The following is a 26314-nucleotide window of genomic DNA, read 5'->3' as shown; positions in this document are numbered from 1 at the left end:
AGTTTAATATTAGTTTTAGGGTCTAAGAAAATCGAAAAAATATAGTATGGTATAATTTGTGCATCTTTCGTCAGCTTTCACACGACTAGGATGAGTATCGTTGATGATAGCGCAACTAGCACCACATGAGTTTCAACCGTCCAGCTCTGCATCCCTTTTGCAGTGGTTCAAAGACATTTCTGAAATTTGTAGGGCGGAACTAGCGCTTTGCCAGACTGTCTCTAAATTTTGCTGCAGGGAACGTACATACATACATATGTAAAAACGTGGACCGCATGAAATACAAAGAATTAGATTTAATTGATAATTGACAGCGCAAGTATAAAATTTGAGATCGATTTTAAGCGATCGGTATTCATATACTCACATATGTACATACATATATTACTTTTCCTATCAATTCAAGTCTATTACATGCGTCCCACGCTTTTCATGATTCGTAATAAGCTTCTTCTGATCGATAAGTGGAAGCAATCTTTTAAGAAAAAACACTTCCACGAGTTTGGAGACCAAGGAGGTTAGTAATCTAATAGGCCGATATGATTCGACTTTATCAGAATTTTTTCGCGGTTTTAAGATTATTTTAACTTGTGAGACTTTTCATTGAGGAGGAATAAAACCGATAAACAGAACCGCGTTGAACAAGTATGTCAGAAAATTTATGCCTGTTGGGGGTAATTGTTTTAATAATTGGCAAGTTATTAAGTCGGAGCCAAGTGCCTTTTTGTGTTTTAACTTTTCAATGGCTGTTTTTATTTCTGATTTAGAGAACTTTTCAATGGGTGGGTCAATTTGATATGGGTAACTCAATGTAGTTGTAACGTTGGCTCATTATCATGTAGGGTGAATACTTTTCTTAAGTGGCGAGCACAGGTGTCGGCTTTTTCAATATGTATCACTTTTAGCCCACTCACTCACTTTAAATAATTTTTGTAAAATAAATTGGTAAGTACATATCGTCGGTCTCTACGAAGACTAGCACATTTCATTATTCGCGTCAAAAAGTAGCACATTTCAGATTTTTGCGTGCACACATAATTGCCAAAATGATCTGAACATCGAGCTGAATCGGTTTAGCCAAGTCCATCTGTTTGTCTATTTGAACGCATTTCAGTCCCTCAATTTTCGAGATATCCGATTGAAATTAGGTAAAAGAGTGTATTTTTTAATGTATTAATCATTTGTCGGAACCGTCAAAACCGGACCACTATAACTTATAGCTCCCATACAACTGATTGTTCATTTTAGTTCTCAGTCCTGGTTGACCATTCTGTGAAAATGCTCATATGGTTTTTAGTTGTGTCTCACTTTAATTGATTTTAAGTACTAAAAAGTTATAACATTTAAGTACTTAGTTTCGTTAAAAATGTTAGCTTATTTCTGAGCTGGCGGCTTCTTGGCATGGGGCCCTCTCGGATTGGGGGCCGGTGGCATTTTGCCAGCCCTGCCGTCCTATAGTTACTCCTCTGCCCTTAGACCATTTTTAACTCTATCCACTCTCATTCCTGTTCCAATTTAGTTTGGTTTTCAGAATGATGGGAATATGTATGCACAGGCCCGGCAAATCACGTTCACCCCGTGTGGGTAGTTCGTCTACCCCAAAAAAAAAAGAAACCGACCAGACCGTACGACTAATAAAACGTGAACCACGCTTTAAAATTATCTAAATAAAAAGTTTAAGATTTTATGCGATTTAAACGATTTTGTAAATTGTTGCCCTCAAATACGTGTTAAGTCGCCGAAGTACGGGAAGACCTTTTTTCATTCGAACATGCCGAGCCTGATATCGTAATTTTAATCGCACGAACCGCACAAATTTCGGGATGAGGCCAGCCACACCATGCCTATTTTGATGGGTCAACGACCCCTCTCAACGTTCTGCTTCTTAATAACACCATGCAAACGTACTTCTCGTTCATAGGTCTTTCTTTGTTTTCAGTAAGTTCACAATCTCCCGCAGCGAATCGTTGTAATACTAGGAAAAGAATCGTCAAGTCGTTTTCAATACGACTTGTTTAAGCCACTTATGCATTTCCCGTATAAACAAAGAACAGCGAACACCCACACTCATTTATATTCCATTGCCCGCATTAACCAAGTGCAGCGAACAGACACAAGGACTTGTATTGTTCTCCCGCCTAAAACCAAGTGCGGGAGAACAATCACACACACTTGTGTTTAAAAACAATTCGCTCGTTCTTAATTTTTTATGCGCTTCTCAACTCCCGCAGAACAAAGCCTACTAAAGTAGTTGATTGCTGGAACCCCAAATCAGGGCTGCCAGACATTTAGAATCTAAAATCCCTACACGGGCATAAAGTGGTGGGTGGAAACTCCGTACCAAATCCGTACTTCTTCTTCTTGTTTGGCGCTGTAACCGCCTAAGCGATTTTGGTCGAGTTCAGCAAAGCACGCCAGTCGTTTTTCTTCTGTGCCAACTGACACCAATAGGAAACGCCAAGTGAAGCCAAGTCCTTCTCCACCTGATCTTTTCATCGCAGTGGGGGCATTCCTCTTCCTCTGCTAACACCAGCGGGCTCCGAGTTGAATACTTTCAGAGCTGCAGCGTCGGTGTCCATTCGAACGACATGGCCAAGCCAGCGGAGCCGCTGCATTTCAATTCGGTGCATTATGTCCATGTCGTTGTAAAGATCATACAGTTCATCTTTCCATCGTCTGCGGTACTTGCCTTCGCCAACGCGTAAAGGCCCGTAAATCTTCCGCAAAATCTTTCTCTTTCTTTCACTACATTGTTCAGAGTTTTGGCTACTTAATATTCCGCAACATGATAATTACCTATTTTCAATTTCAGTATGTTGGGTAATCCCTGGAAGGTCAATCGAGTTCAAAAATTCCGTTGGATAATTAACTGATTCATTATTTCCACAACGGTGTTTATCGATGTACATATAGATATATAAAGTATTTCATCACTTTGAGTTGATAGACATAATTATTCTTTGCTGCAGGAATAGCCCGTTCACTGAGCCAGTCGTGAATCCTATAAATAATTTGAATATCCGGAAACATTCTTTAGGTCAGTTCTCCTTTCGATGTTTCTAAGTCACTAAAATTATCAGGCAGTAAAATTCGTCCCAATCTCTCATTGACTGACAGCTTTCCGTTCCCTATGTTCAGTAATTGTCGCGAGAATACCTAGGCTGATTTATCGCTCTTTAGGTGGACACGCATATTCGTAGTCACCTGCAATGTATGTATGTTCGTCTTGCTAAAATGTTGAATATTTCAGGCAAGCATTTATCTCTTCCGCTGTGTCAATCGAGAAATTACAGGCAGTGTTAACGTAAAATCTCCTGCAAGCAATATCAATGCATTCCCGAATGGTTGAACATTTCTACGCAAATCTTCTACCGGTCGATCAAGAACCTCGAATGATTTTTTATGTGCCATCGTGCACTCATTCCAAATAATGAGTTTACATTTTTGTAATAAGGACTTTTCCCATATCGGATGTTCTGGAAATTTTGCACGTGGGAGTTTCGATGATTTGTATGTTGAATGCCAGCATAAGAAGAAGTGTTGCATAATGAGAAGTGTTTCCACCTGGTAGGTTAGGTTAGGTTAGGTTGTCGCGGTCGTCTATAAGACACGCTAAGGCTCAGGGCCAATTGTGATGCCGCTTGTTGGGTCAGCAACTCCTAATCCCTCCTAAAACCATTTTGAACTTTAAACGAATTTTAGAAGATCTCTGATTTCGACGCATCTAAGCTCCTCCAAGTTATCGAAGAGTTACCTACCAAGAGTGGAGAGTCTTCGTCTGGATAGAGCAGGGCACTGGCACAACAGGTGCAGAATCGTTTCCTCCTCCTCTTCATCTTGACAACTTCTACAGAAGTCATGTAAACGTAGGCCAAGTCCATAGGCGTGCTTGCCAATTAGGCAGTGCCCTGTTATGACAGATACTAATAATCCAATATTGGGCTTATTTAGACTCAGTAGTAGGCCAGTGCGTTTGGCACTGAGCACCGGCCATAATTGTTTGGCAGTTTTGCAGGTGATTTCGTCCTGCCACCTTCTTCTTTAGTAAGCCTCTCGGAGATAAGTTGCCACCTGGTAACAATGTCCCAGATGTTCCAGACGAAGCAAGAGATACGGCTATGTAATTCTTTAATGGAACCTTTGCCACATAGGGAGTGTTCTCCTAGTTCCTCCTGGCGCATCAAAGAAGAAGGCCATTTATCATTTGCATCTTCTTATTTGGCGCTGTAACCACATAAGCGATTTTAGCCGAGTTCGACAAAGCACGCCAGTCACTTCTCTCTATGCCAACTTACGCCAGTTGGAAATGCCACGTGAAGCCAAGTCCTTCTCCACTTGGTCTTTCCATTGCAGTGGGCACCTCCCTCTTCCTCTGCTACCACCAGCGGATTGTGAGTCGAATACTTTTGGACCTGGAACGCGGTTCCCATTCGAACGACACGGCGAAGCAGCGGAGCCGCTGTAAAGCTTATACAGCTCATCGTTCCATCGTCTGCGGCACTCATCGTCACCAACGCGTAGAGGCCCGTAAATCTTCCGTAAGATCTTTCTCTTGAATACTCCAAGCCCCCGCCTCATCGGATGTTGTCATTGTCAATTCTTCTGCGCTATATACCAGCATGGGCATGTAATGAGTGTCTTATAGAGTGTGGTTTTTGTACGTCGAGAGCGAACTTTACTCCCGAATTGCTTACTCAGTCCAAAGCTGCACTTGTTCGCTACAGTAATTCGGCATTGGATTTCGATGCCGACATTATTATCGGTGTTATGCTGGTTCCTAACTAAACGAAATTGTTTACTTTCTCGAAATTGTAACTGTCAACAGTGACGTGGGTGCCAAGGCGCGAACGCTCTGACTCTTTGTTTGATGACAGGAGATACTTCGTCTTATCTTCGGTGATATCCAAAACCAATCGTTTTGGTTCGTTATCCAACTTGGAAAAGGCAGGAGAGACTTCGAGGTTTTTGTTACCGATGATGTCGATATTATTGGCATACGTCAGAAATCACACGCCCTTGTAAAAATTTTTTCGTGAGGGGTTTAGCTCTGCAGGTCTTATTATCTTAACATTTGCAATATGCGATCTGCTCACGCTTTAATTTGTGAATGTTTGATTGGGCACATAATAGGAGATCAGAATAATAACAATAGTCATAATCTTCATAATATTATCCAACGTAGATGTATACTTCTACTAAGGTAGATTCTTAGATATTTGAAAGTCGGAAAAACTCAACGCTAAAGCAGGCACATTCCAAGGCATATTCAACAAGGTAGAAGTGACAATTCAGTCGAGCTCTCTCATACCTGACTGTAATGTCAAAAACGTAAACAATGAAATTAACCCTTTGTTATGCATGTACCATATGTGATAAAATTCAATATCTATGAAATGAAAGTTTTTGTAAATATGAAAATATTTGAAATCACATTAAAATCGGTTTCATTTTAGTTTTTGTATTTTCATTTATTGTAAATGTGGAAATGCATACTTACTCAAAATTACACTCTAAATGAAACACAATTATTTATAAAACCGTTTTGGCAATTTTCTTGTTTTTACTAGCCCAATGTTTTTGAGCATTTATTTTTTTATTCAAATACATACTTAATTCTAGAGTATATTCGACAGTTAAAAAAAAAATTTATTCTTTCTTCTAAATTTACATCGGAACTTAACTTCAATAATTCAGCTATTAAATTTTTGGAATGCGAAATTTCTATTCCATTAAATTTATTAAAAATTACTTCCAGTTTCTTTATGTCCACAAGGAATTCTACTTTAGGTTTTATCATACCACCATTTGAAATTTGGTCTATCCATGTATATGNGAATGCGAAATTTCTATTCCATTAAATTTATTAAAAATTACTTCCAGTTTCTTTATGTCCACAAGGAATTCTACTTTAGGTTTTATCATACCACCATTTGAAATTTGGTCTATCCATGTATATGAGTGGGAGATTTTCGCTTCATACTCAGTAATGCTTAATTTCCGTATGATAAATCCAGCTATGTATGAAAAATAAAAAACACGAGTTTTTTCACATGGCATTATGAAAAAAGGAAAAGGGTTGTTAAGAACCAGAACGTCGAATTTATAACAGTAAATGTGATCTAAAGCGGAGGATTTAGTGGAACGAAATTGTATCATGGTGTTCGCGGAGCATTTGCTTATATGCATGAACGAACGAATAAAGATCACCCAGGACGGCATGCGAGAAAAAAGTTATTTTTTTGCAGTAACGTCATTTTTTCGCCGTCATGTGAATGAAACGGAATGAAACCTGTGTGTGAATTAAAGAACCGATTAAAAAATGACGTCATCAACTATTATTTTTTTTCTCAAATGCANGAAATCACATTAAAATCGGTTTCATTTTAGTTTTTGTATTTTCATTTATTGTAAATGTGGAAATGCATACTTACTCAAAATTACACTCTAAATGAAACACAATTATTTATAAAACCGTTTTGGCAATTTTCTTGTTTTTACTAGCCCAATGTTTTTGAGCATTTATTTTTTTATTCAAATACATACTTAATTCTAGAGTATATTCGACAGTTAAAAAAAAAATTTATTCTTTCTTCTAAATTTACATCGGAACTTAACTTCAATAATTCAGCTATTAAATTTTTGGAATGCGAAATTTCTATTCCATTAAATTTATTAAAAATTACTTCCAGTTTCTTTATGTCCACAAGGAATTCTACTTTAGGTTTTATCATACCACCATTTGAAATTTGGTCTATCCATGTATATGAGTGGGAGATTTTCGCTTCATACTCAGTAATGCTTAATTTCCGTATGATAAATCCAGCTATGTATGAAAAATAAAAAACACGAGTTTTTTCACATGGCATTATGAAAAAAGGAAAAGGGTTGTTAAGAACCAGAACGTCGAATTTATAACAGTAAATGTGATCTAAAGCGGAGGATTTAGTGGAACGAAATTGTATCATGGTGTTCGCGGAGCATTTGCTTATATGCATGAACGAACGAATAAAGATCACCCAGGACGGCATGCGAGAAAAAAGTTATTTTTTTGCAGTAACGTCATTTTTTCGCCGTCATGTGAATGAAACGGAATGAAACCTGTGTGTGAATGAAAGAACCGATTAAAAAATGACGTCATCAACCATTATTTTTTTTCTCAAATGCAATTACAAATACACGGTTGCCGTGCTGGGTGATCTTGTTAGTTGGTTCATGGCTTATATGTATATCTTAATGTACTCGTGGATCCGGTCGTGCTTGTTTATGGCAGAATTACTCAGTTTGGGTCTGTGCATCAACAGCTAACTTCGTCCCCACAGACACCTCAGGAACGCTCGACACTTCAGATAACTCCAGCATTGAGGAATTGTATGGTAGAGGTACTGCACCTGGGAACAAACGCGTCCGCTTGGAAATACTCGGCTGTGACCGGCACCAAATAAAGTCACTGCCACTAAAATGGTGTTCAAACACACGCGAACAGTCTCCTAATGGAGCACCGCAGCTACTTGCCCACCGTTGTCGCTTCACTTGACAATTAGGTGGTTTAAAATAACGCACAATTTTGTTGTCCTGGCTCTTGCCACACAGAGCGCACCGCTCGTAATTCCTTTTCATTTTATTTTTGTATGTATGTATTTAAAATCAGTCGCACAGCTCAAAATTGAAAATTGAAATAAAAAAATTAAAATTTTGAATTCTATAGGGTTAAGAGTTGACATTACAGTCGCTGTTCAAAAGAGAGAAATGTAGAAATCACTTCTACCTTGTTATGCCTTGGCACATTCCCTTTACTCGCAATATGTGCCAAGTGAAATTGTTTATGATTAAAAGTCAACTATTTTATAATGTTAAGGAATGGTGACAACAATTTAAAGTTTTCATTAAAGATTTTTTAAACAGTTTTCATGGGATATTTTTATGTTTTTTATTATTTTTGTAATTTCGAAATTTGTATAATAACTCTTCGTTGATAATACGATCACTTCGTTTGATAAGATTTTGTAAATTATTTCCTCATTTAAACCATTCGGCTTTTGGATAAATGGAAACATAAACAAAATCTCTAGTAAAGCTTTCCCTAACACTTTTCGTTTGGAACGAATTATGTAATATTTCATTTAGTTCCAATATTTGCAGTCATTACTTTTAGATAGGGCATAATCCTATTGAAAATATTTCTAAATCAAGATTTCTTAAATGCATTGGTACCGATATTGCAACATTTTATTTATTTTACCAATTTAATTGAGTTAAATTTTCAAACAGGTGGCAACCCTTCTCAAACATATTTTCGACTGTAGGTCTTTTAAAAACTCTTCAATTTGATACCCAAATTGCAATATCTAATTTGCTTAAACAATTTAACTGAGTTAAAATTTTCAAAGAGGTGGCAACCCTCCTCAAAAGTATTTCCAAAAATCTTCTTTCTTAAACCTCTTTAATTTGATTCCTATATCAATTAAATTAAGTTAAATTTTCAAACAGGTGGCAACCCTCCACAAACATATTTTCGGCTGTAAGCCTTCTTAAAAATCTAAATTTGATACCTAAATTACCGTACTTGATTCATTTTATCAAAATAACTGAATTTAAATTTTCAAAGATGTGGCAATTTTACTCAAAAATATTTCTAGAAGTTATATTTCTTAAACCTCTTAAATTTAATATCTATATTGTAATATATCATTTAGTTTATCAATTAAATTGCGCTAAATTTTTTAATAGGTGGCCACTCTCCTTTAAAATATTTTCGAGTGTAAGCCTTCATAAAACTCTCTAGTTTGATACCCACATAGCAATATTTCATTTACCTTATCAATTTAAATGAGTTAAAATTTTAAAATTGGTGGCAACCCTTCTCAAAAATTTTTCCAAAAGTTATCTTTCTTAATTTGATACCCATATTGTAATATTTCATTTATTTTATCGATATATTTTAGTTAAATTTTCTCTCTCTCTCTCTCTTTAGTTTGACACCGACATGGCAATAGTTCATTTATTTCATCAATTTGATTAAGTAAAAATTTTCAAATAGGTGGCAACCTTCGTCAAAAATATTTCCAGCAGTTATCTTTCTTAAACCTCTTTAATTTGATACCCATATTGTAATAATTTATTTATTTTGTCAATATATTTGAGTTTAAAAATTTTCAAATAGGTGGCAACCCTACAATTTTTTGCGATATCATTGGTTCTGGTATTATACCGAACAATATAAAAAAAAAATTATTCAAATCGGTTCAGCCGTTCTCGAGTTTTAACGACTGTGACATACGAACACAACATTTTTATCACAGCGCACGGCAGTTCGCGCGAGTGACGAAAGCAGCCACAGTAGCATGCTGAAATGACTCGCTTATATATACACGAGATTTGGAAGTTTTTGTCCAGACGTCCAATCGACATGTTTGAGATATTGTTGGAAAGGTCTTGCGGAGTGTGTCTAACCGGATTCTTAAAAATTTGGCTAAAGTGTTGCGAAACAAAAAACGTTTTTTTGCTTTTGCCGGTTTAAGGGGGCATGTGGGTACCCAACAGAATTAGTGTTATTCTATAGGCCAATACCTTTCAAACGATACCTTATATATTAAGTTCCGGCTACTAATTGGAAAGATATAGAGGTAAATGTGTTTTGGTTTGTGTCTCCACTACGAGATGTTATGGTATGTATGTGGCGTCTGTACGTACCTTCATTTAATTTTTATCAAACTTTCTGGAATTAAAGTACAAAAAAAAACAATGATGGTTTTGTTGCAGGATGTTTTGATTCGTATGCCTGTGTGGGCGTGGCTGCTGCCTGAAATTCGAAAAAAGCAATTTTTCAAACTACCACTGAGGCCGCACTACTCAGTCCATGTCATTGGTGTAGATATCAGTATAAGGGTATTAAAACAAGCTATCTAACGCTATCTTTTGTGTTTATGAAATATAAATATGTTATAACGTTATCGCCTGAAAACTAAAAATCGGGCTGCTGAAAATATAGATTTCGGGCATTTTCTCAAAACCTGGTCAGTTTTTTATTCTAAAGTCTAGCCCAAAACCTTAGCTTTCATTTGGTATATAGCTTGCGTCTGGGAAAAATCGTGTTGTGGAGACATGGCGATTCAAATTAAAAAAAGTCGCCCTAAATAGCGACCAATGGTTTAAAATTAAAATATTCGTCTAATTTGTTGACTTTAAGATATAAAAATAACATACCCAGCTCCCCAAAAAAAAAATTGCCAATTCTCCGATTGCCATTCAAACCGAAATTCCCTGCAAATCGGGGGGATTTCCTGCGAGTTGACAACTTAGAGGATGCAGCTGTACTAATCACTTCGTACATATCTTGGAAACCATAATTTGTGTGTATTTAAGAGTTTTTTCCGGTTGAAATTGTAATATTTTTCACCATTTTAATGGTATATATGTACACAGTATTTAACTATGCTGCATGGGTTTATCGCCTTCACTTAACCTACCTGGGAAGACGCATACAATATTACATACAGTTGTACATAAATATGTATGTATGAATGCATTTAGTTCACCAAATGTGCCGCTACTACTTATATAAAATGTATAAATTGCCACTGAGCAAAACTACGTGAGAAAAAAGCATTAGTTTAATAGCACGAGTGCAACACCGTACACGTGATAGAAGGAAAACTTCTTAAAAAAGCACATGTGTGCGCCCCACACCCGGTAGAAATCTTACCCAAAATATATTGCGAGACAATCAGACGAATACAGTGGTTTATTGTATCCAAAGTTGGTACCAAGTTGACAAGTTTTTAACATTTCTTATTTTTTTCAATTTTTTCGAATACCAAGGATATGATCATTCTTTTCGCTTTATTCCGTATTCGAAAAACTATATGTTTCAATATACACATCGATTTGAATACGTAATTGAGATCTAGACAATATTTTTAGCAATTTATTTGAGAAAAATTAAACATTTATGGCCTTATTCATAAGAAATAATGTAGGTTTAAAGAGCTTTATAAATTGACGTTTTCATATACTTTTCAATTTATAAACCTTTTATAAAGCTACTTTATTTTTTATGAATAAGCCCATTAGATTATTATTTGTATTTTCATCGATTTTAAATTTGCTACCTCAAAATAATTGATATCAAATAAAATACCTCTTTGAGGTAAAATTTTCGAGTGACGAAAGCTGAACTGGAAACACAAAATTTATGATATTAATTTCGTGGCGAAAATTATACACATTTTTTAACTGCCTTTGAAACGTAGGGAAAATCTTTTTTTATTTATTCGGAACGTTGCGAAAATCTGTCTACTGCTAGAGACACAAAACAAAAAACAGAATTTTTGCAACGATTCGTATGAATAAAAAAGATTTTCCCTACGTTTCAAAGGCAGTTAAAAAATGTGTATAATTTTCGTCACGAAATTAATATCATAAATTTTGTGTTTCTAGTTCAGCCTTCGTCACTCGAAAATTTTACCTCAAAGAGGTGTTTTATTTGATATATATAGACTAGTTCACTTTCACTGAGATCATTATTTGTAATATTATAACGCAGTACTTTTTTCGTATCAAAACCAATATTATTTGTATCGTCAGAGCTTACTGCTTTTTTGCGCGAAAGCGGTAACGAATCTAAAAATTTCAGTATCCGGGTTCCCTTTCGTAATTCTTGGCAAAATTTAATATTAAATTGCAAAGCATTTTTAATATGATTTTCCGCAGAATTTTCTATAGTAGGAAATATTTCGGGGTTTTCTTCCGCAAAGAATGATCAAAATAGGTATGTGATTATTTAAATCTAAAGTATATATTAAATGATATTTAATATTTGCTTTAGAGATGATATTGCGACAAATTTGTTTAAACAAAAATATTAAGCATACTAGTAGACCGTCAGTACGTCATACAGAGAGAGGCAGCTGCACTCTGAAATATTCTGCAGGAATGGTTTGCCGAGTGTATTTAGCCTCATCCTTGCGAGGGCTGGGCACTCGCACAGCAAGTGTTCGACTGTCTCTTTTGAGCCCGGGTCATCGCAGCTGCGACAGAACCTATTGAAGGGCAGTCCTATCCTTTCGGCATGTACCCCAACGGGCCAGTGCCCTGTGCACACTGCAGTAAGTTTGTAGGCATTTGTTTTGCTCATTCCTAAGAGAGCTTTGGTTTTGAGTGGGTCGTAGGACACCCAGAACTGCCGGGAAATTCTGTAGGATCCTGCGCAGTTCCACCTCTGCCTGGCCTTCGAATGATAAAATTCGGTAATTTTTGTCTTAATCTCCCTGAGCGAGGCACCCATGTCCACCGCGTGGGACATATCCAGTGCGGAGCCGCTCCTTGCTAGTTCGTCCGCTGCCTCGTTTCCGTAGATGCCCCTATGTCCCGGGACCCATATTAGGGTAATTTCGTATTGATCAGAGATATACGCCAGCTCTCTCCTACATTCATCCACTAGCTAAGATCTAACAGAGTTAGAGGAAAGTGCCTGAATAGCCGCTTGGCTATCCGAGAGGATGTTCACTTGCTTTCTGGCGGGTACATTGTCTTTAATGTACCTTACTGCCTCCTTAATAGCAAACGTTTCGGCCTGGAAGACGCTTGCATAGTCTGGTAGGCGGAAGGATAATTTTAGGTTATATTGCTCAATGAAGACTCCAGCACCAACCCCGCATTCCATCTTTGACCCATCCGTAAAGACAGTTAAGCCCTGCAAGTACCCGAAATCTTCCTGATTCCAGTCACTGCGGCTTGGGAATTTCGTGCGGGGTTTGTGGTGAACCCAGGTCTTCGACAGGATATAGTCAGTGGGCAGCGCTTTAATTTCAGACGGTATTGCGTCTAGGATGGAACCGTGCCCGAACGGTCTTTCCCTCCAGAGCTCCAGGGCACGCAGTCTGATAGCGCTGTTAGCAGCTGAATTCTCGATTAAGATATCTATAGGTAATAAGTCAAGAAGGACGTTCAAAACGTCCTTCGGACAGGATCTCATTGCGCCTAGCTTTTTAACTACGTAATCCTTAGTAAGGGCTGGCCACCAGACCAGCGCCCCATAAGAGATTATGGGTCGGACTATAGCTGTGTACATCCAGTGCACAATTCTTGGTTTCAAACCCCATCTGTTGCCCAACATTCTCTTGGCGGTGGCCGTTTTCCCGCTTTAGGAATAAAAATTACTTTAATCTTCCTCCAGCTTAACGGAACGTGGTTCAGTATTAGCACCCTCTAAAAATTGTTTATAGGACTGGAATGACCATCTCAGAAGCTTTCTGAAGCATGACTGGTAGTATTCCGTCCATACCCGGTGATTTATAGGGTGAGAAGCTGAAGATAGCAAATTTTATCTTTTCCCTCTCTAGTAGCTCCTCTAAGAGGTCTTCGGAGAGGGTTGGTATATGGTCTGGGGCATCGGTTTACACTACATCGATTTTGCACCCTAGAAAATGTGTATTCACGGTTATTCGCAAAGCGAAATAAATTTTTCCTCTTCACTCCCTGGCGGCAACAATGACCCGGTTCTATAGTGAATATCCTAGAAGCTTTACAGTATAGTTGGTGGCAATTTCAAAATGGGTGCGAATCATTGTTCTACTGAAATGCAATATACATATACTTATTTCAGACGAAATACCTTAAAAGTTTGAACGCATAATAATATTGGAAAATCACATCCATTGGGCCAATCGAAACGCAAGAGCGTTCGATATACTCAATGGTGCAACAGGTCGATTTAATCCGACCTTCACGGCCCCTTTTCTCACTTAGCTATTTTTAGTAATAACTCGACTTCAGCACCACTTAACAGCACGTTTTTGCAATAGTATATACATATTTAAAACATTAGCCAAATCGGATCATAAATAAGATTTTTAGTAATAACTCAACTACAGCGCCAAATTTCGGATTAAATTGTGAAACTAAACCATCCAGAGACCCACTCAAACACACACAAAAGTTTCGTTAAGATCCGTACAACCATTAAGGAGGATTTCACTTACAAACACACCTACAGAAGAATTATAAATACATTCAAAGATAGCTAAAGGTCGGTACGTTTGTAGACCTCACACTCCCTTTTAAAATAGCCCAAATTTTCTCCATGAGTATGGGCTTGATTTCAACTACATTCATATCTCCATACGAAATTCCAGTACTGTACCATGAATACCTTCAGAGATATGCAGTATAAAAATTCGATTTATATGGGAGGTGCCACGCCCCCCTTTCCAACAGCTACCCTTTTTCTTCATGAGTATGCGATTGATTTCGTATATCTCCATACCAAGTTCCAGAACTCTACCATGAACACTTCCAAAGATATGCAGTATGAAAAATTCGGTTTGTATGGAAGATGCCTCGCCGCCTTTACATAAAGATTTTTTTTTAGCCTAAAACTATCCTTGGGACACGTGCGGCAGGTGGCAGATTCAAAAAACTCGGTTCAGCCGCTCTCGAGCCTTGCGAAAACTAAAAAACGGCTTTCAAAATATATATTAGTTGAGATACATATATTATATAATAATAATAATATTATATATTATAATTATATTTTGACAGTATCCGTTGTTTATGATTGGCGAAAAAAATCTTGCCTAGTGACGAATTCGCCCCTTGATATGGTGGTTGCTCAAAGCTATTTATATTCGAAATTGCATGAAAATTGGAAAAGAGGATTCTATAAGCTTATCCAGGCAAAAAGCTACCTACGTACCGAATTTTAAGCAAATCGGACCGTAAATACGAATTTTTTGAATAGATCGGTCCCTGGTCCACTTCTCGGAAAACATGGACCATATATGCTAAAAAGCTACCTACGTACTGAAGTTTAAGCAAATGGTCCACTTTTCGGAAGAAATGGATCATATATGCTAATATATGCTAAAAAGCTACTTACGTACCAAATTTTAAGCGAATCGGGCCGTAATAAGATTTTTTCGAATAGATCGGTCTCTGGTCCACCTACCCGAAAAAAGTAAATTTTTTTAGCCTAAAACATGGTGGTTACTGAAAGCTAGAAGAAGAATTATGTACAAAATTTCATGAAAATCGGACCAGCCGTTCGCGAGATTACCTGTTACAAAAAAAGGGACTTCTCTTTATATAATTAGTATAGATTAGTATAGATAGATATAGACTAGTATAGATATGCAGAACGCGGAAGCCAGCTTCTTCTGCTTGCGTTTCTATGTTTTTATCATTTATCAGTTTAAGCACATATGATCAAATGTAAAAAAAAATTTTAATTGCGGATCCAAAATAAATAGATATATATTAGTTGCATTGAGTTTCGCAAAGATTCTGCCGAACATAAATCGATTGCGCATAAGGTGCCGGCTGCTTCCGAAAGTGCCGAAAATGCCACAATGCACACTGATTTTCCATCACTGACCCATACTTCTCTAGGCACATTTCTCCGAATTTTTTAATCCCATTTGAATCACTGAAGTCAGATTGAAAAATTAAAAAGGCAATTTTCCTATATTTGGCCCGTGGTTTCGCGAATATATTGATATTTGTGTTTAAAATTTACTATCTCGAGGTGTTATATGTATAATGAGCTAGACATTTATAAAAAAATATTTTATATATTAAATAAAAAAAGAAATATAGCCAATTCTGGTCAAGAAAAAGAGTTTCTGTTATTGCCATCAGTGCAAATTACAAATATTTTTGGGACCTCAATAAGGGCTAACATTCCTAATGTGTAATGTGTGAAATAAATACATACATAGTTATTATATGTATATATTTGTATTTATGAATACATAAATACATACGTATTTACTTATATACATGCATACATACCGTGTAAGTTTCAACATTCTAAATAAATTGATACACATAAATGTTTATATATTTATGTATGTACGTAAGGGTATTATGATTTTTATTTGTTTTTAACAATCACATTGCACAAGTTTTCTCTTAACAAATATTTAGTTACATGCCGGTATTTGTGTTTCATTTATTTAACAATGCGTGCTTATACACATGTATGTACATATTTTCGTCGAAATTCAAGATTTTGTTGCCTATATGTAGTATACATACATACATAGTAAACTTAACTTCTACTTTTATTTGTACAAATATTTAATTTTGGCATTTACTCTGAAATGCTGTTGNGTACATAAATAAAAGTAGAAGTTTTTTATTTGTACAAATATTTAATTTTGGCATTTACTCTGAAATGCTGTTGTTTTATAAATAAGTTTGTATGTATGTATATGTAAGTATCTATTAATGTACAAAAATGTATTGTTTAGTTTATGTACATACATATATATATATTTGTATGTACTATATATCTGTAGTTTTCGTTGTATGCTGCCATTGTAAGTCGACTAGATCTTACAAAATTTTAAAACATTCTACAATTAAGGATTATTGAAAGGCTGATGCCTAGTCTCGCTACACAATACTTATACATGTATGTATGTACATATAGGACGTAAAATACTCGTAGTATATTACATACATACATAACTTCATATAAAACATACTTAAATACAAATATATTTATATGTACATATGTATTTACATTTAAATTTTATTCTTAAATTCTATGCTATTATATTTTCACTTCTACTTATTCTGCAAACTACAAACTAGTAGTAACTATGATTAACAAGGAGTGTTGTTTTAAACTTTACAAGTGTTTTTGAGCAAATTGTCGATTAATTCAAACAAGTTGGGTCATAGTTATTCTTTTTTTTCAATCTCTTTGCATGTGTATAAGAATTTCAAACTTTCGATTCGTACAAAAATAAGAATATGCTCCAATATATCGAAACCGAACTTCGTGATACTCGATTAGCCCGGTAAGCTAAGATAGCTTTATCAGCCCGGGCTTGGGCTCAATAGCCCGAGTTTTCCGGGTAGCCCGAGTATCACGAAAGTTTCTTATTAGTTGTGTTCGATAAAAAAATTAGCCAACACCAGCCAGCAATCAAAATCAGAGAGAAGAAAAAGCAAAAAAGTAAACGAACAGAAAGTTAGCCATCACTTGCAAAAACAGGAAGAAGAAGACACACCAGTTGAATTTGTTATGTTTTATTTGTAAACAAACTGAAATTCATGTTGCCTCCATGGAAGAAAAAAGGAAAGTTAGCCAGAAATATTTCTGGAAGTAAAAATTAGTTAGAACCATCATAAAGTCACAGAGCAGGCAGCCAAAAAGCATATAAATACCAAAACTCGAAAAATTCAATTTTGTTTGTTTACAAAAATTGCAACCATATATTTTCAGATCATATGTTTTCGTGATGGTAATTTTTGCTGGCTAAAATTTTTCCAGCACAAAATGTACGTTTCTCTTGCAGAAAAATGAACGTTTGCTCTCTAAATTTTGAGTTAAGGATAATTTTTTTGTTATCGAACGCCAAATTGTAAAAATTAGGAAAAACTATTACACATTTTTATGTTGTCGAACGCAACTATTGTCTGTAAAAACTCAATTCAGTTGGGAATGTTTATCAATTCTTTTTTTTTTAATCTACGCCAGTGATTAATTGTTTCTAATTCGGGGAAAAAATGTTCCAAAATGCAAATGAAAGTGCCAAAAAGTCCAACGGAGTCATTATATACCCACTGTTCCTCACTCGTCCGGTTTACAGGATTTAGCAAGAATTCGTTCCCGTACACACATTCACAATATCTTTCGAACCAAATCTGACTATTTTTTACTAAATCCTGTAAATCGGAACATGTTTACTTACAGAAAATTCCAAAATATATATATTGATACTTCTTATTCTCCGGGCCACAGCGAATTTGCGGGAAACTGCATGCCTGACGACTTGACAAGTAAAGGCGCCTTTAAGCCGTTATCACCGAATAGGGAGCAGTTGAGAACACCTCTGAACTCCTCCGGTTTTCGCAAGGACGGTTGGGCCGCATGTCAGCTTAGTGGACGCGGATTGAAAATTAGGGCATGCGGCCAAAAGAGGCTCAGCCCCCAGCTGTTGGTAGGCATTCTGATGTGCCATTACGCGAGGATGAAGATGGTGTGGAATCATCATCAGACTTTCTATTAGACTACCCGACTCCGCGAGGCTAAGGTTAAAGACTTTCAATACCTGAATAACCCTGAGGAGCTGACGGATGTTCGTAACTTCGTTATTGGCTCGCAGCGTTTCGTCAACTAAGTGATGGCTTCCGTTCAGAATTCTTCTTCTCCTTATTTGGTGCTGTAACCGCCTAAGCGATTTCGGCCGAATTCAGCAAAGCATGCCTGTCGTTTCTTTTCTGTGCCAACTGACGCCAATTGGAAATGCCAATTGAAGACAAGTCCTTCTCCATCTAGTCTTTCCATCGCAGCGGGGCCTCCCTCTTCTTCTGTTACCACCAGCGGGTTCCGAGTTGAATACTTTTTAGAGCTGGAGCATCGGTGTCCGTTCGAACGACATGGCCAATCCGACGGAGCTTCTGCATTTTAATTTGCTGCACTATGTCAAAGTCGTTGTAAAGCTCATACAGCTCATCGTTCCATCGTCTGAGATACTCGCCGTCGCCAACGCTTAAAGGCAAGTAAATCTTCCGCAAAATCTTTCTCTCGAATCCTCCACGAGCCGCCTCATCGGTTTTTGCCATATACCAGCATGGGCATGATGAGTGACTTATAGAGTGTGGTTTTCGTACGTCGAGAGGACTTGCCTACTCAGTTCAAAGTAGCACTTGCTGGCAAGAGTAATCCTGCGTTGGATTTCCATGCTGACATTACTATCGATGTTAATGCTGGTTCTCAAGTAAACGAAATTCTCTTCTTTCTCGAAATTATAACTGTCAACAGTGACGTGGGTGCCAAGGCGCGAATGTGCTGACGGTTTGTTTGATGACAGGAGATACTTTGTATTTTCCTCGTTTACCACCAGACCCATTCGCTTTGCTTCTTTATCCAACTTGGAAAAGGCAGATTTACCATTCCCTGAATGTCCAAGTGCGTCCCTTATCTGGGCAACCTACCTAATGTACTTTTTTCTCCGCCTTAACCGCTTGCCCGATTTTGGTGATTTTTATGTATTTATTACGCGTATTCGGTCAAGAAAATTTGCGGTAAACAATGAGCTCTGAGATGGTTCTTATACAGATGTGAGTCCATTTTTATTATGCTTCATCGACTACAAAAGTCAAATTATTGGAAGCCAACAAATCAGGCATAAAGGTTTTTCAAGATACTTTTTAAAACTGATCGGCCAATAAGAATTATTAGGCACCCGGACGGCCCACATGGAACGGCTCTAACCAGAAGAAATTCTTGGAAAACCTGATGCCCACACATTATTCAGGCTGCACGGAACTTAAACATCAGTCATAGTTCATGCAGCGGGAAAATGTGATAAAGACATATGCAAAGAGATGAACTAGCGTGTACTATCAAATTGTTCGATCCATTTAAATTTCCAGGATCGAATGAGGTGGCTGTGTTCTCCATCTAGTGACTCTCGTTTAAACATGATTGACAGAAGAATATGTACCCAAAGGTTGAAAGGAAGTTAGAGTGATATTTCTTCCTAAAGCAGGCAAGTTAAATCGCTACCCCTCTAAGCCAGGTTGCCAGGTGTCTGGTTTTTAAAAGTATCAGTGAAAAGATTGATTGCAATTTTTAAATCACAGTGATTTTTTATGACTATTGGGATCGCTAGTTCACACAGAAATATGTAATAGTTCTAATAAATGATGACAAATCAGTGTGGGTACATGTAGGGAAAAGCTTTATTTATTCGCTCAAAATTGCCATTTTTCATTTCGTTTTTCGTCACTATAAACGATTTATAAATCACAGTTATCAAATCACCGGTAGTGAAATATCGCTGATCACTAGAGACAATAAAAAAATGACTGTGAAGTGTGTGATCTATTTAAGCACACACTCGCCATTAATCGTATGTACATCACAGAAATCCGATACTAACTTTTGTAACTCTAGTCTGATAGGCAGAGAGTTTGCTGTCCCAATGCTATGTATTTGCTTATACTCCTGCACCAAGGATGTAGGAAAAAATTTGGATCTGGAGCCTGAGATCATAACATGGATCTACACCGAAACCCGACTCTTTACTACGGTGAAGTGGTTTGGTGGGATGCTACCAATTGAAACATAAATGGTAAGAAAATAGATAAGGTTCAACAGCCGGCTTCTCTACTGATAACGTGGGCCATGAACGCAACAAAACGCTCAATGCGCTACTAACATTTATTCCGACGGATCTGTATGCAAGAAATATGGCACGTAACAGCGCCATTAGGCTCAACGCGACCAAAAAATAGACGCATCCCCATATCGGTCACTGTAAAATCCTGAATGACGTTACTGAGTTTCCTACAACCCACTACAACCCACTCACCCGCACTTCCAACACCAGGTTCATGATATGTCTTTCCTCAAGGAATGAATATTCAGTAGATACAACGTAAGAGAATCAATTCATGTTCATCAATTCATACACGGATGGATCAAATTTTGACGAAATAGTTGTGGATTGAGTTTATTCGGAACAATTCTAAGGTATTTGCTCAATGCCGCCGATCCCTTAAATGGATGGTTTATGCATTTGGCACACATATTGTGCGACATTCTGGGAAATTGCAAAGCCGGGGAACTCGCTTTTAATGGAACGTCATTGCTTGATACAGATATATGGATACTCTTGGAATTCCTCTTCAAACATGAAAGTTTGTACTGAATAGTCCAATAAAACATTTCGAATAGAACTGGCGAGTCATATTGCCAAAACACTCTGGCTAGTCATAGACGTTGAACGTATCTATTTAATCTACGGAGGCAGAATATTCGCACCCGAAGAAACTGTCCAATATATTCTCTACCATTGCCCAGCTCTACCAAACCGGAGAGGAAAAGCTCTTGGCAGTTACTTCGTCAATGAGCACGATGGCTTCAAATCAATGGATGCTAGAAGCATATGCACTTTCATGCTAAGCACAAGTGGTTTATAGGAGAACCGGGATAACTACAAACCTTATGCGGTATCACAAAGGACCAATACCTTAAAAGTGTCCACATAGGACTGCCGCCCAACCCAACCGAAATATATACATTTTATAGCATGGCATCCCTTCTAGCAAGCAACCGTCTGTCGTCAACCTTATATTGTTCTGAGACTTCCGCTTAAAGTTTCTATACGATTTTAAATAAGTGAAAAATGTTATGCTGACCTAACGGTTCGAACGGAAGGTGAAGAAAGGGACGAATTGATTCACCATATTTTACCAGCCTGAAAGAAATAACGGAAGTAAGACTATCGGATCATCGCAGTGAATCTTTCGTACAACCCCTATAATTTCATTTTCTAATAACCCCGCTTAGATGAATGAGCCTACACCTATGTAGAATTCATACAGCGCGCGGGCATGCTAGAAGAATTAGGTATGGAATCATTTAACTTTATACTATACCTAATTATCGTACAGGCAGGTTTTAAATAGCTTGAAAATTAATCGAGAATTCGCTCCTTACACCATATATTTTGATGCTGCATATGTTAAAAGCTAAGTCATACCACTAATCTTATTAAAATCAGCTTGGCTGTAAGTACGAGTAATACAAGTTTATATCCTTTTAAGTGTCTACATAAGTAGGTATAAAATGAAAATCTGAAAGAAACCGATTATTTTGAGCATTCATATATTTGCTGCTCTTTAGGGACTTTGGGGCATAACGATGCTATGCATATACATACGTACATGCATATCTACATGTAATATGTGTATGCCTATGCACCTACATATGTAAGTGCAGTTATGCAGACGATGCAAATTTAAAACGCATTCGTGCATACATGCCAATGCAATAAGCAAATCAATTCAGGTTGGCTGTAGTGCACCACGTGGGACACCTATCCTACATATCGCACACCGTCTCCGAAAGAGTCGCAACTAAAAATAAATGTCAGAACATGCAAAAAACTATTTCTTACCACATGATAATCATATGGGCAAGGGCGAGTTTACCTTAGGTTTTTTTTAACAAATTATAAAAAAGATTTACTCCAGCTTTGCTGAAAGGCAAATGAAAGCTCTGCGTACATTTTTAGCGCATAATCTCAAAAATGCCAAGTTTTGAGTTGTGACTCTTTTGAAAACGGTATGCGATATGTATGTATGTTGGAATGCGTACATACATATATATGTATGTATGTGTATAGACATTCCTTATGCTCGCGTGCATAAAAATATATGCAGATACAGTGAAACCTTGATATAACGAAGTTGAAGGGGTTTGGGGAAATGTTTCGTTATGTGTACACACACTTGCAATTATCCAAAATAGCCAGAAAGCGTTTCTTATGCCCGAAAAATGGGTAATGGAGAGCGATCACGCTCCAATTATGGTTCGTAAAGGTCTTGTTCTTCCTGCCCGAAACCGCCCGGACCCTTTTTTCGGGCACAAATGGACAAAGTGTTAAATTGCAAATCGATTGTTTTGTGTTTGAGGTGTTGCATAAAGGTATGCATGTTTTTGGAAAACTGGTTTGCGGGTAGTTTATAATTTATGTATTTTTGTTCCTTCTCCAAAGACATATAAGTGTGGTGTGTATCTAGGTATGTTAGTAAAATCAATTTTAATTCACATTTGGTTTCTCAGTTGAATGAAAGTTCGTTACGTTATCTTGCACTTTAAGTAACAACAAAAATCTCTGTAGTGAGCTGATTCCTCGATCAAGGGCTTTTTGTGTTTATGTTTTTTTTTTGCTTTCCTCACACTCTGGGCACTTTCGGCATACTGATTTCCGTACATCTGAGAGAGTAATATTTTTAACCTAACCGTCAACATATTCAAAATTCATAACGTAGAGGCGTTTGAGTCGAGACTTCGTTATATGGAAGGTTTTCATGCTAAAAAATTTCTTCTTTATATCCATGAAACATTTTTTATGGGAAATTTCGCAACAACGAAGGTTTTCAGGGGACTATGCAAAAATTGTGTTATATTGAGTTTTCCGTTGTATCGAGATTTCACTGTATATTCCAAATATCTATATATGTATGTACATTAGAGTGGTCCAATTTTTATATGGGGGGAAAAATATTTACATCCTAGAAAACGGCACCCCTTAGTTTTTTCCTTTTGATATTTGTAATATCTATACCAGCATTCAGTTTTCTACTACAACCAATACAAGGTGCTCAATGACCTTGAAATGCGCTACTGCATCGGTGTAAAACTGGCAAAAATATTGGTGATTTTTATAAAAAGCGACTGTTGCCATGACAACTGAAGCTTGTGATATTTTTTTAGATAATTTAAATTTGAAATATCCTTAGGTTACTTAACCAATTTTTTTATTAATATATACATGTACACAATACTTCTAGAGTAAAATATGAGCATCATGAGCATCCTCTAAATTTATACTTAGAAACGTAAAGTTTGGTACCAGCACCTCGTTCGACAAGAGGAAAAGTCTTGGAAGGTGCCCCAAACCCTTTCTCGTAAATTTTTTTTAGAACACTCTAATGTACATACATACAAATCACACGCTGCATTCGAAATAAGCTTTATATGTAATGCATCTGCATACTATAAGTGTTTGTATTAAATGTGAAATAACAACAAATTCGACTGCATTAAAGTTACAGTTGCTGAAACACCACATGTGGTTTGCCGCAGCCATGGAAGTGCTTGCGTGTGCTGATTCAGCTGCTGCTGGCTTGTGGGTGGCCATTGCTTGTTGTTGGTTGTTTCACCATTGCGGGCTTATAACATTTCCACGTTAGAGGTGCCATTACAGTTGGTTGTGCGCGTCGTCTTGGTGATCTGTTGGTTGTTAATTAGTGGTGGCGGTGTACCACACCAAACGACCTGAAGACGCAAATGGCGGAAAAAGGAAAGATTTTTTTTGCTTTAAAATTTGAATCAAATTCTGTATTCATTGATCTCTTTGTCATTGTTTCTAGCACTTACCTTCCGGAATGCTTTGCGGAAATTCTCCGACAGGAAAGCATAGAGAAACGGATTAATGCAGGAGTTCGTGTACGCCAGTACGTGCGAAATGATTTGAATTATGACCGTTAGATGCGTAGATGCATACATATCCAATGCCTTCAAAACGAGTATGACCTGAAAATGGAGAGAGTGTGCATAAAAGGATCAGTGAAAATTGAACAGAAATATAGAAGGGAAATAAGAGGCACATGTCAGTTGTGTCAGTGGCGAAGTGGCACAGATTCGATTAGCTGCTGAGCAGCAGGTGCATAGGTCACGCTAGCATATCAGACGTGTGCTGGCGGAGTCGTCTGTGCACACAAATTTTTACATAACAGTATGTAGAACAGATTTATGTATGTATGTACATTAGGGTAGCCCAAAATGTTTTTTCCTCCAGCCACCCTCCAGATCTGAAGAACATAAAAAATAAGTAGACACGCATTTTTTGTATTTTGAAATCGACTAATATTTACCCGTGCCTAGGGTTACTAGATGAACATTTAACTTGGTAGGACAATTGAAACAATAAAGGAGGACATTTACTCCAGGTATAATTCAAAACGATGACGCTTGAGGGACAATATATTTTGATAAAAACGCTTTAAATAAAAAATATGTACATATCCACTTGTGGTCAGCTGATTAAGTCAAGTGACATTTTCACCACTTTTGGCTATTTTTCTTTTCTATATTTACTGTTTATTATTTTTGTACAAAAATAAGGAGAACATTTCAGTCATAAAGGAGGAAATTTCTTTTTTAGGCACAAAGGAGGACGTACGGTAAGCCTACCCGTGCCACCGGGACTTAGAAGTTTCCCACTTATTTTACATGGAGAAAATACATTTTTTCGTAGAATTGCTATAAAATTCTTAAAATAAAATTTTTTATAGAATAAGACTATTTTTCTTCAGAAGCCTCCAAAAAATAACACTATGATGATTATTGAACTTTAAAATTTTACTAAGTTTGTTTTAATAACAGATAATCCTATCTTGTATATACAAAAATAAGTTATTTTATGTTTTCGTAACAACATCACACACGAACAGCTAACTTGATGTGTTTATTTATTTTTTGTTTGCATTCTATTCGATTATTTCTGGGTGTATGTGTATAAAATTTTGAAAAATGGGGTTGCCATTTATTTATAATACAACATTTTTTAAATAATGCTACATGCGGTTAAGTAAAGTATGAGTTTCAAACAAAAAGAGTTAAAATGAAGTTCTAACCCCTACATTATTTCTGGATAAAGTCGTCACCTATATAAAAAAGTAAAATGAGTGCAATATATCGCCGCTACCTTTCGTCGCTAGCTTTCGTATGATGCCCATATTGTGGTATTAAATAAGCTTAAAATTTTAATAATCATTGTTCTAGTTTTTAAAAAGGTGGCAACTCAGTTCAAAAATATCTTTAAATATCTTCACACGGTTTTTGTTTTGATGAAAAAACTTAAATATTTTATCGACCTTTAAATAATTTTAAATTTCTAACTATCTAGCAATCATATTTTTCCAAACTTTTTACCACAAACCTATAGCAAACATCGAGTAGAGTGCAGAAAAGAATTAAGCACATCCACTGCGCTGTTCGTGCGTGATTTTGTTATGAAAATCTAAAATATCTAATTTTTGTATGTATAAGATAGGATTATCTGTTAGTAAAATACAGTTAGTACAATTTTTAAGCTAAATAAGCGTCATAGTGTTATTTTTTGAAGACTTTTGAAGGGAAATAGTCTTATTCGATAATAAATATTTATTTTTAACGATTTTAGAGCAATTTTACGAAAGAATGTATTTCCCCATGTAAAATTGGCAAATGTTAATCGGTTTCAATATAAAAAAAGATACGTGTCTCCTTGTTTTTGATATTCTTTGGGTCTGGGGGGTGGTTGGAGGAAACAAATTTTGGGCCACCCTAATGTACATATATCTACATTAGGGAAGTTAATTTTTCGGCTTTTTCCGATCACTGGATTTTCGGGATGGCGTTGTCACAATCCCGAGACCCCGAGATTAGTCCCGGGATTTAGATATTCATTGCTTTTCAACAACTTGAATCGAAAAAATTGCTTCTATATTGTTTTAGAAACTCTCCTACCATGAAATAAATAATAAATGAATGGGGTTGAAACCATGGTACAATAATTACAGGTATTGTCTTCCCAGAGAGCGCATATTCCGATCTGCCTTGTTTAAAAAATATCATTGTTGCCCACACTAAAATGTTTAATGCTGAAAATATCCCTTTTTCCATGCCCCATATACCATATACCTATGTTCGCGTATTTTTTTTACAAACCATCTTACAGAGAACTTATTCAATTTGCAAAAGCCAAAAAAAACATTTGCTTGTGAATAAATGCAAAATTTGTGT

The 26314-nt window shown here is 36.6% G+C and overlaps 1 protein-coding gene across 1 annotated transcript in view; it reads right to left on the bottom strand.

Annotated features, from left to right (window-relative positions):
- Positions 1-23469: 23469 nt before the first annotated feature.
- Positions 23470-26314, bottom strand: part of AstA-R1 (allatostatin A receptor 1) — a 148833-nt gene continuing 145988 nt past the window's right edge. Inside the window, exons 6-7 of the mRNA XM_017613983.1 lie at positions 23906-24061; positions 23470-23803 (exon numbers count right to left, since the gene is read on the bottom strand). Of these exons, the coding sequence (XP_017469472.1) occupies positions 23699-23803; positions 23906-24061 (261 nt within the window). The 3' untranslated portion in view covers positions 23470-23698. The remainder of the gene's footprint in view (positions 23804-23905; positions 24062-26314) is intronic.

The sequence above is a fragment of the Rhagoletis zephyria genome, unplaced genomic scaffold, assembly GCF_001687245.7.
Source record: "Rhagoletis zephyria isolate East Lansing unplaced genomic scaffold, Rhagoletis_zephyria_1.1 Rzeph_scaffold_00746, whole genome shotgun sequence".
Classification (NCBI taxonomy): Eukaryota; Metazoa; Arthropoda; class Insecta; order Diptera; family Tephritidae; genus Rhagoletis; species Rhagoletis zephyria.
The sequence above is the reverse complement of the archived record's forward strand: the minus strand, read 5'-3'. Positions and strand labels throughout refer to the sequence as shown.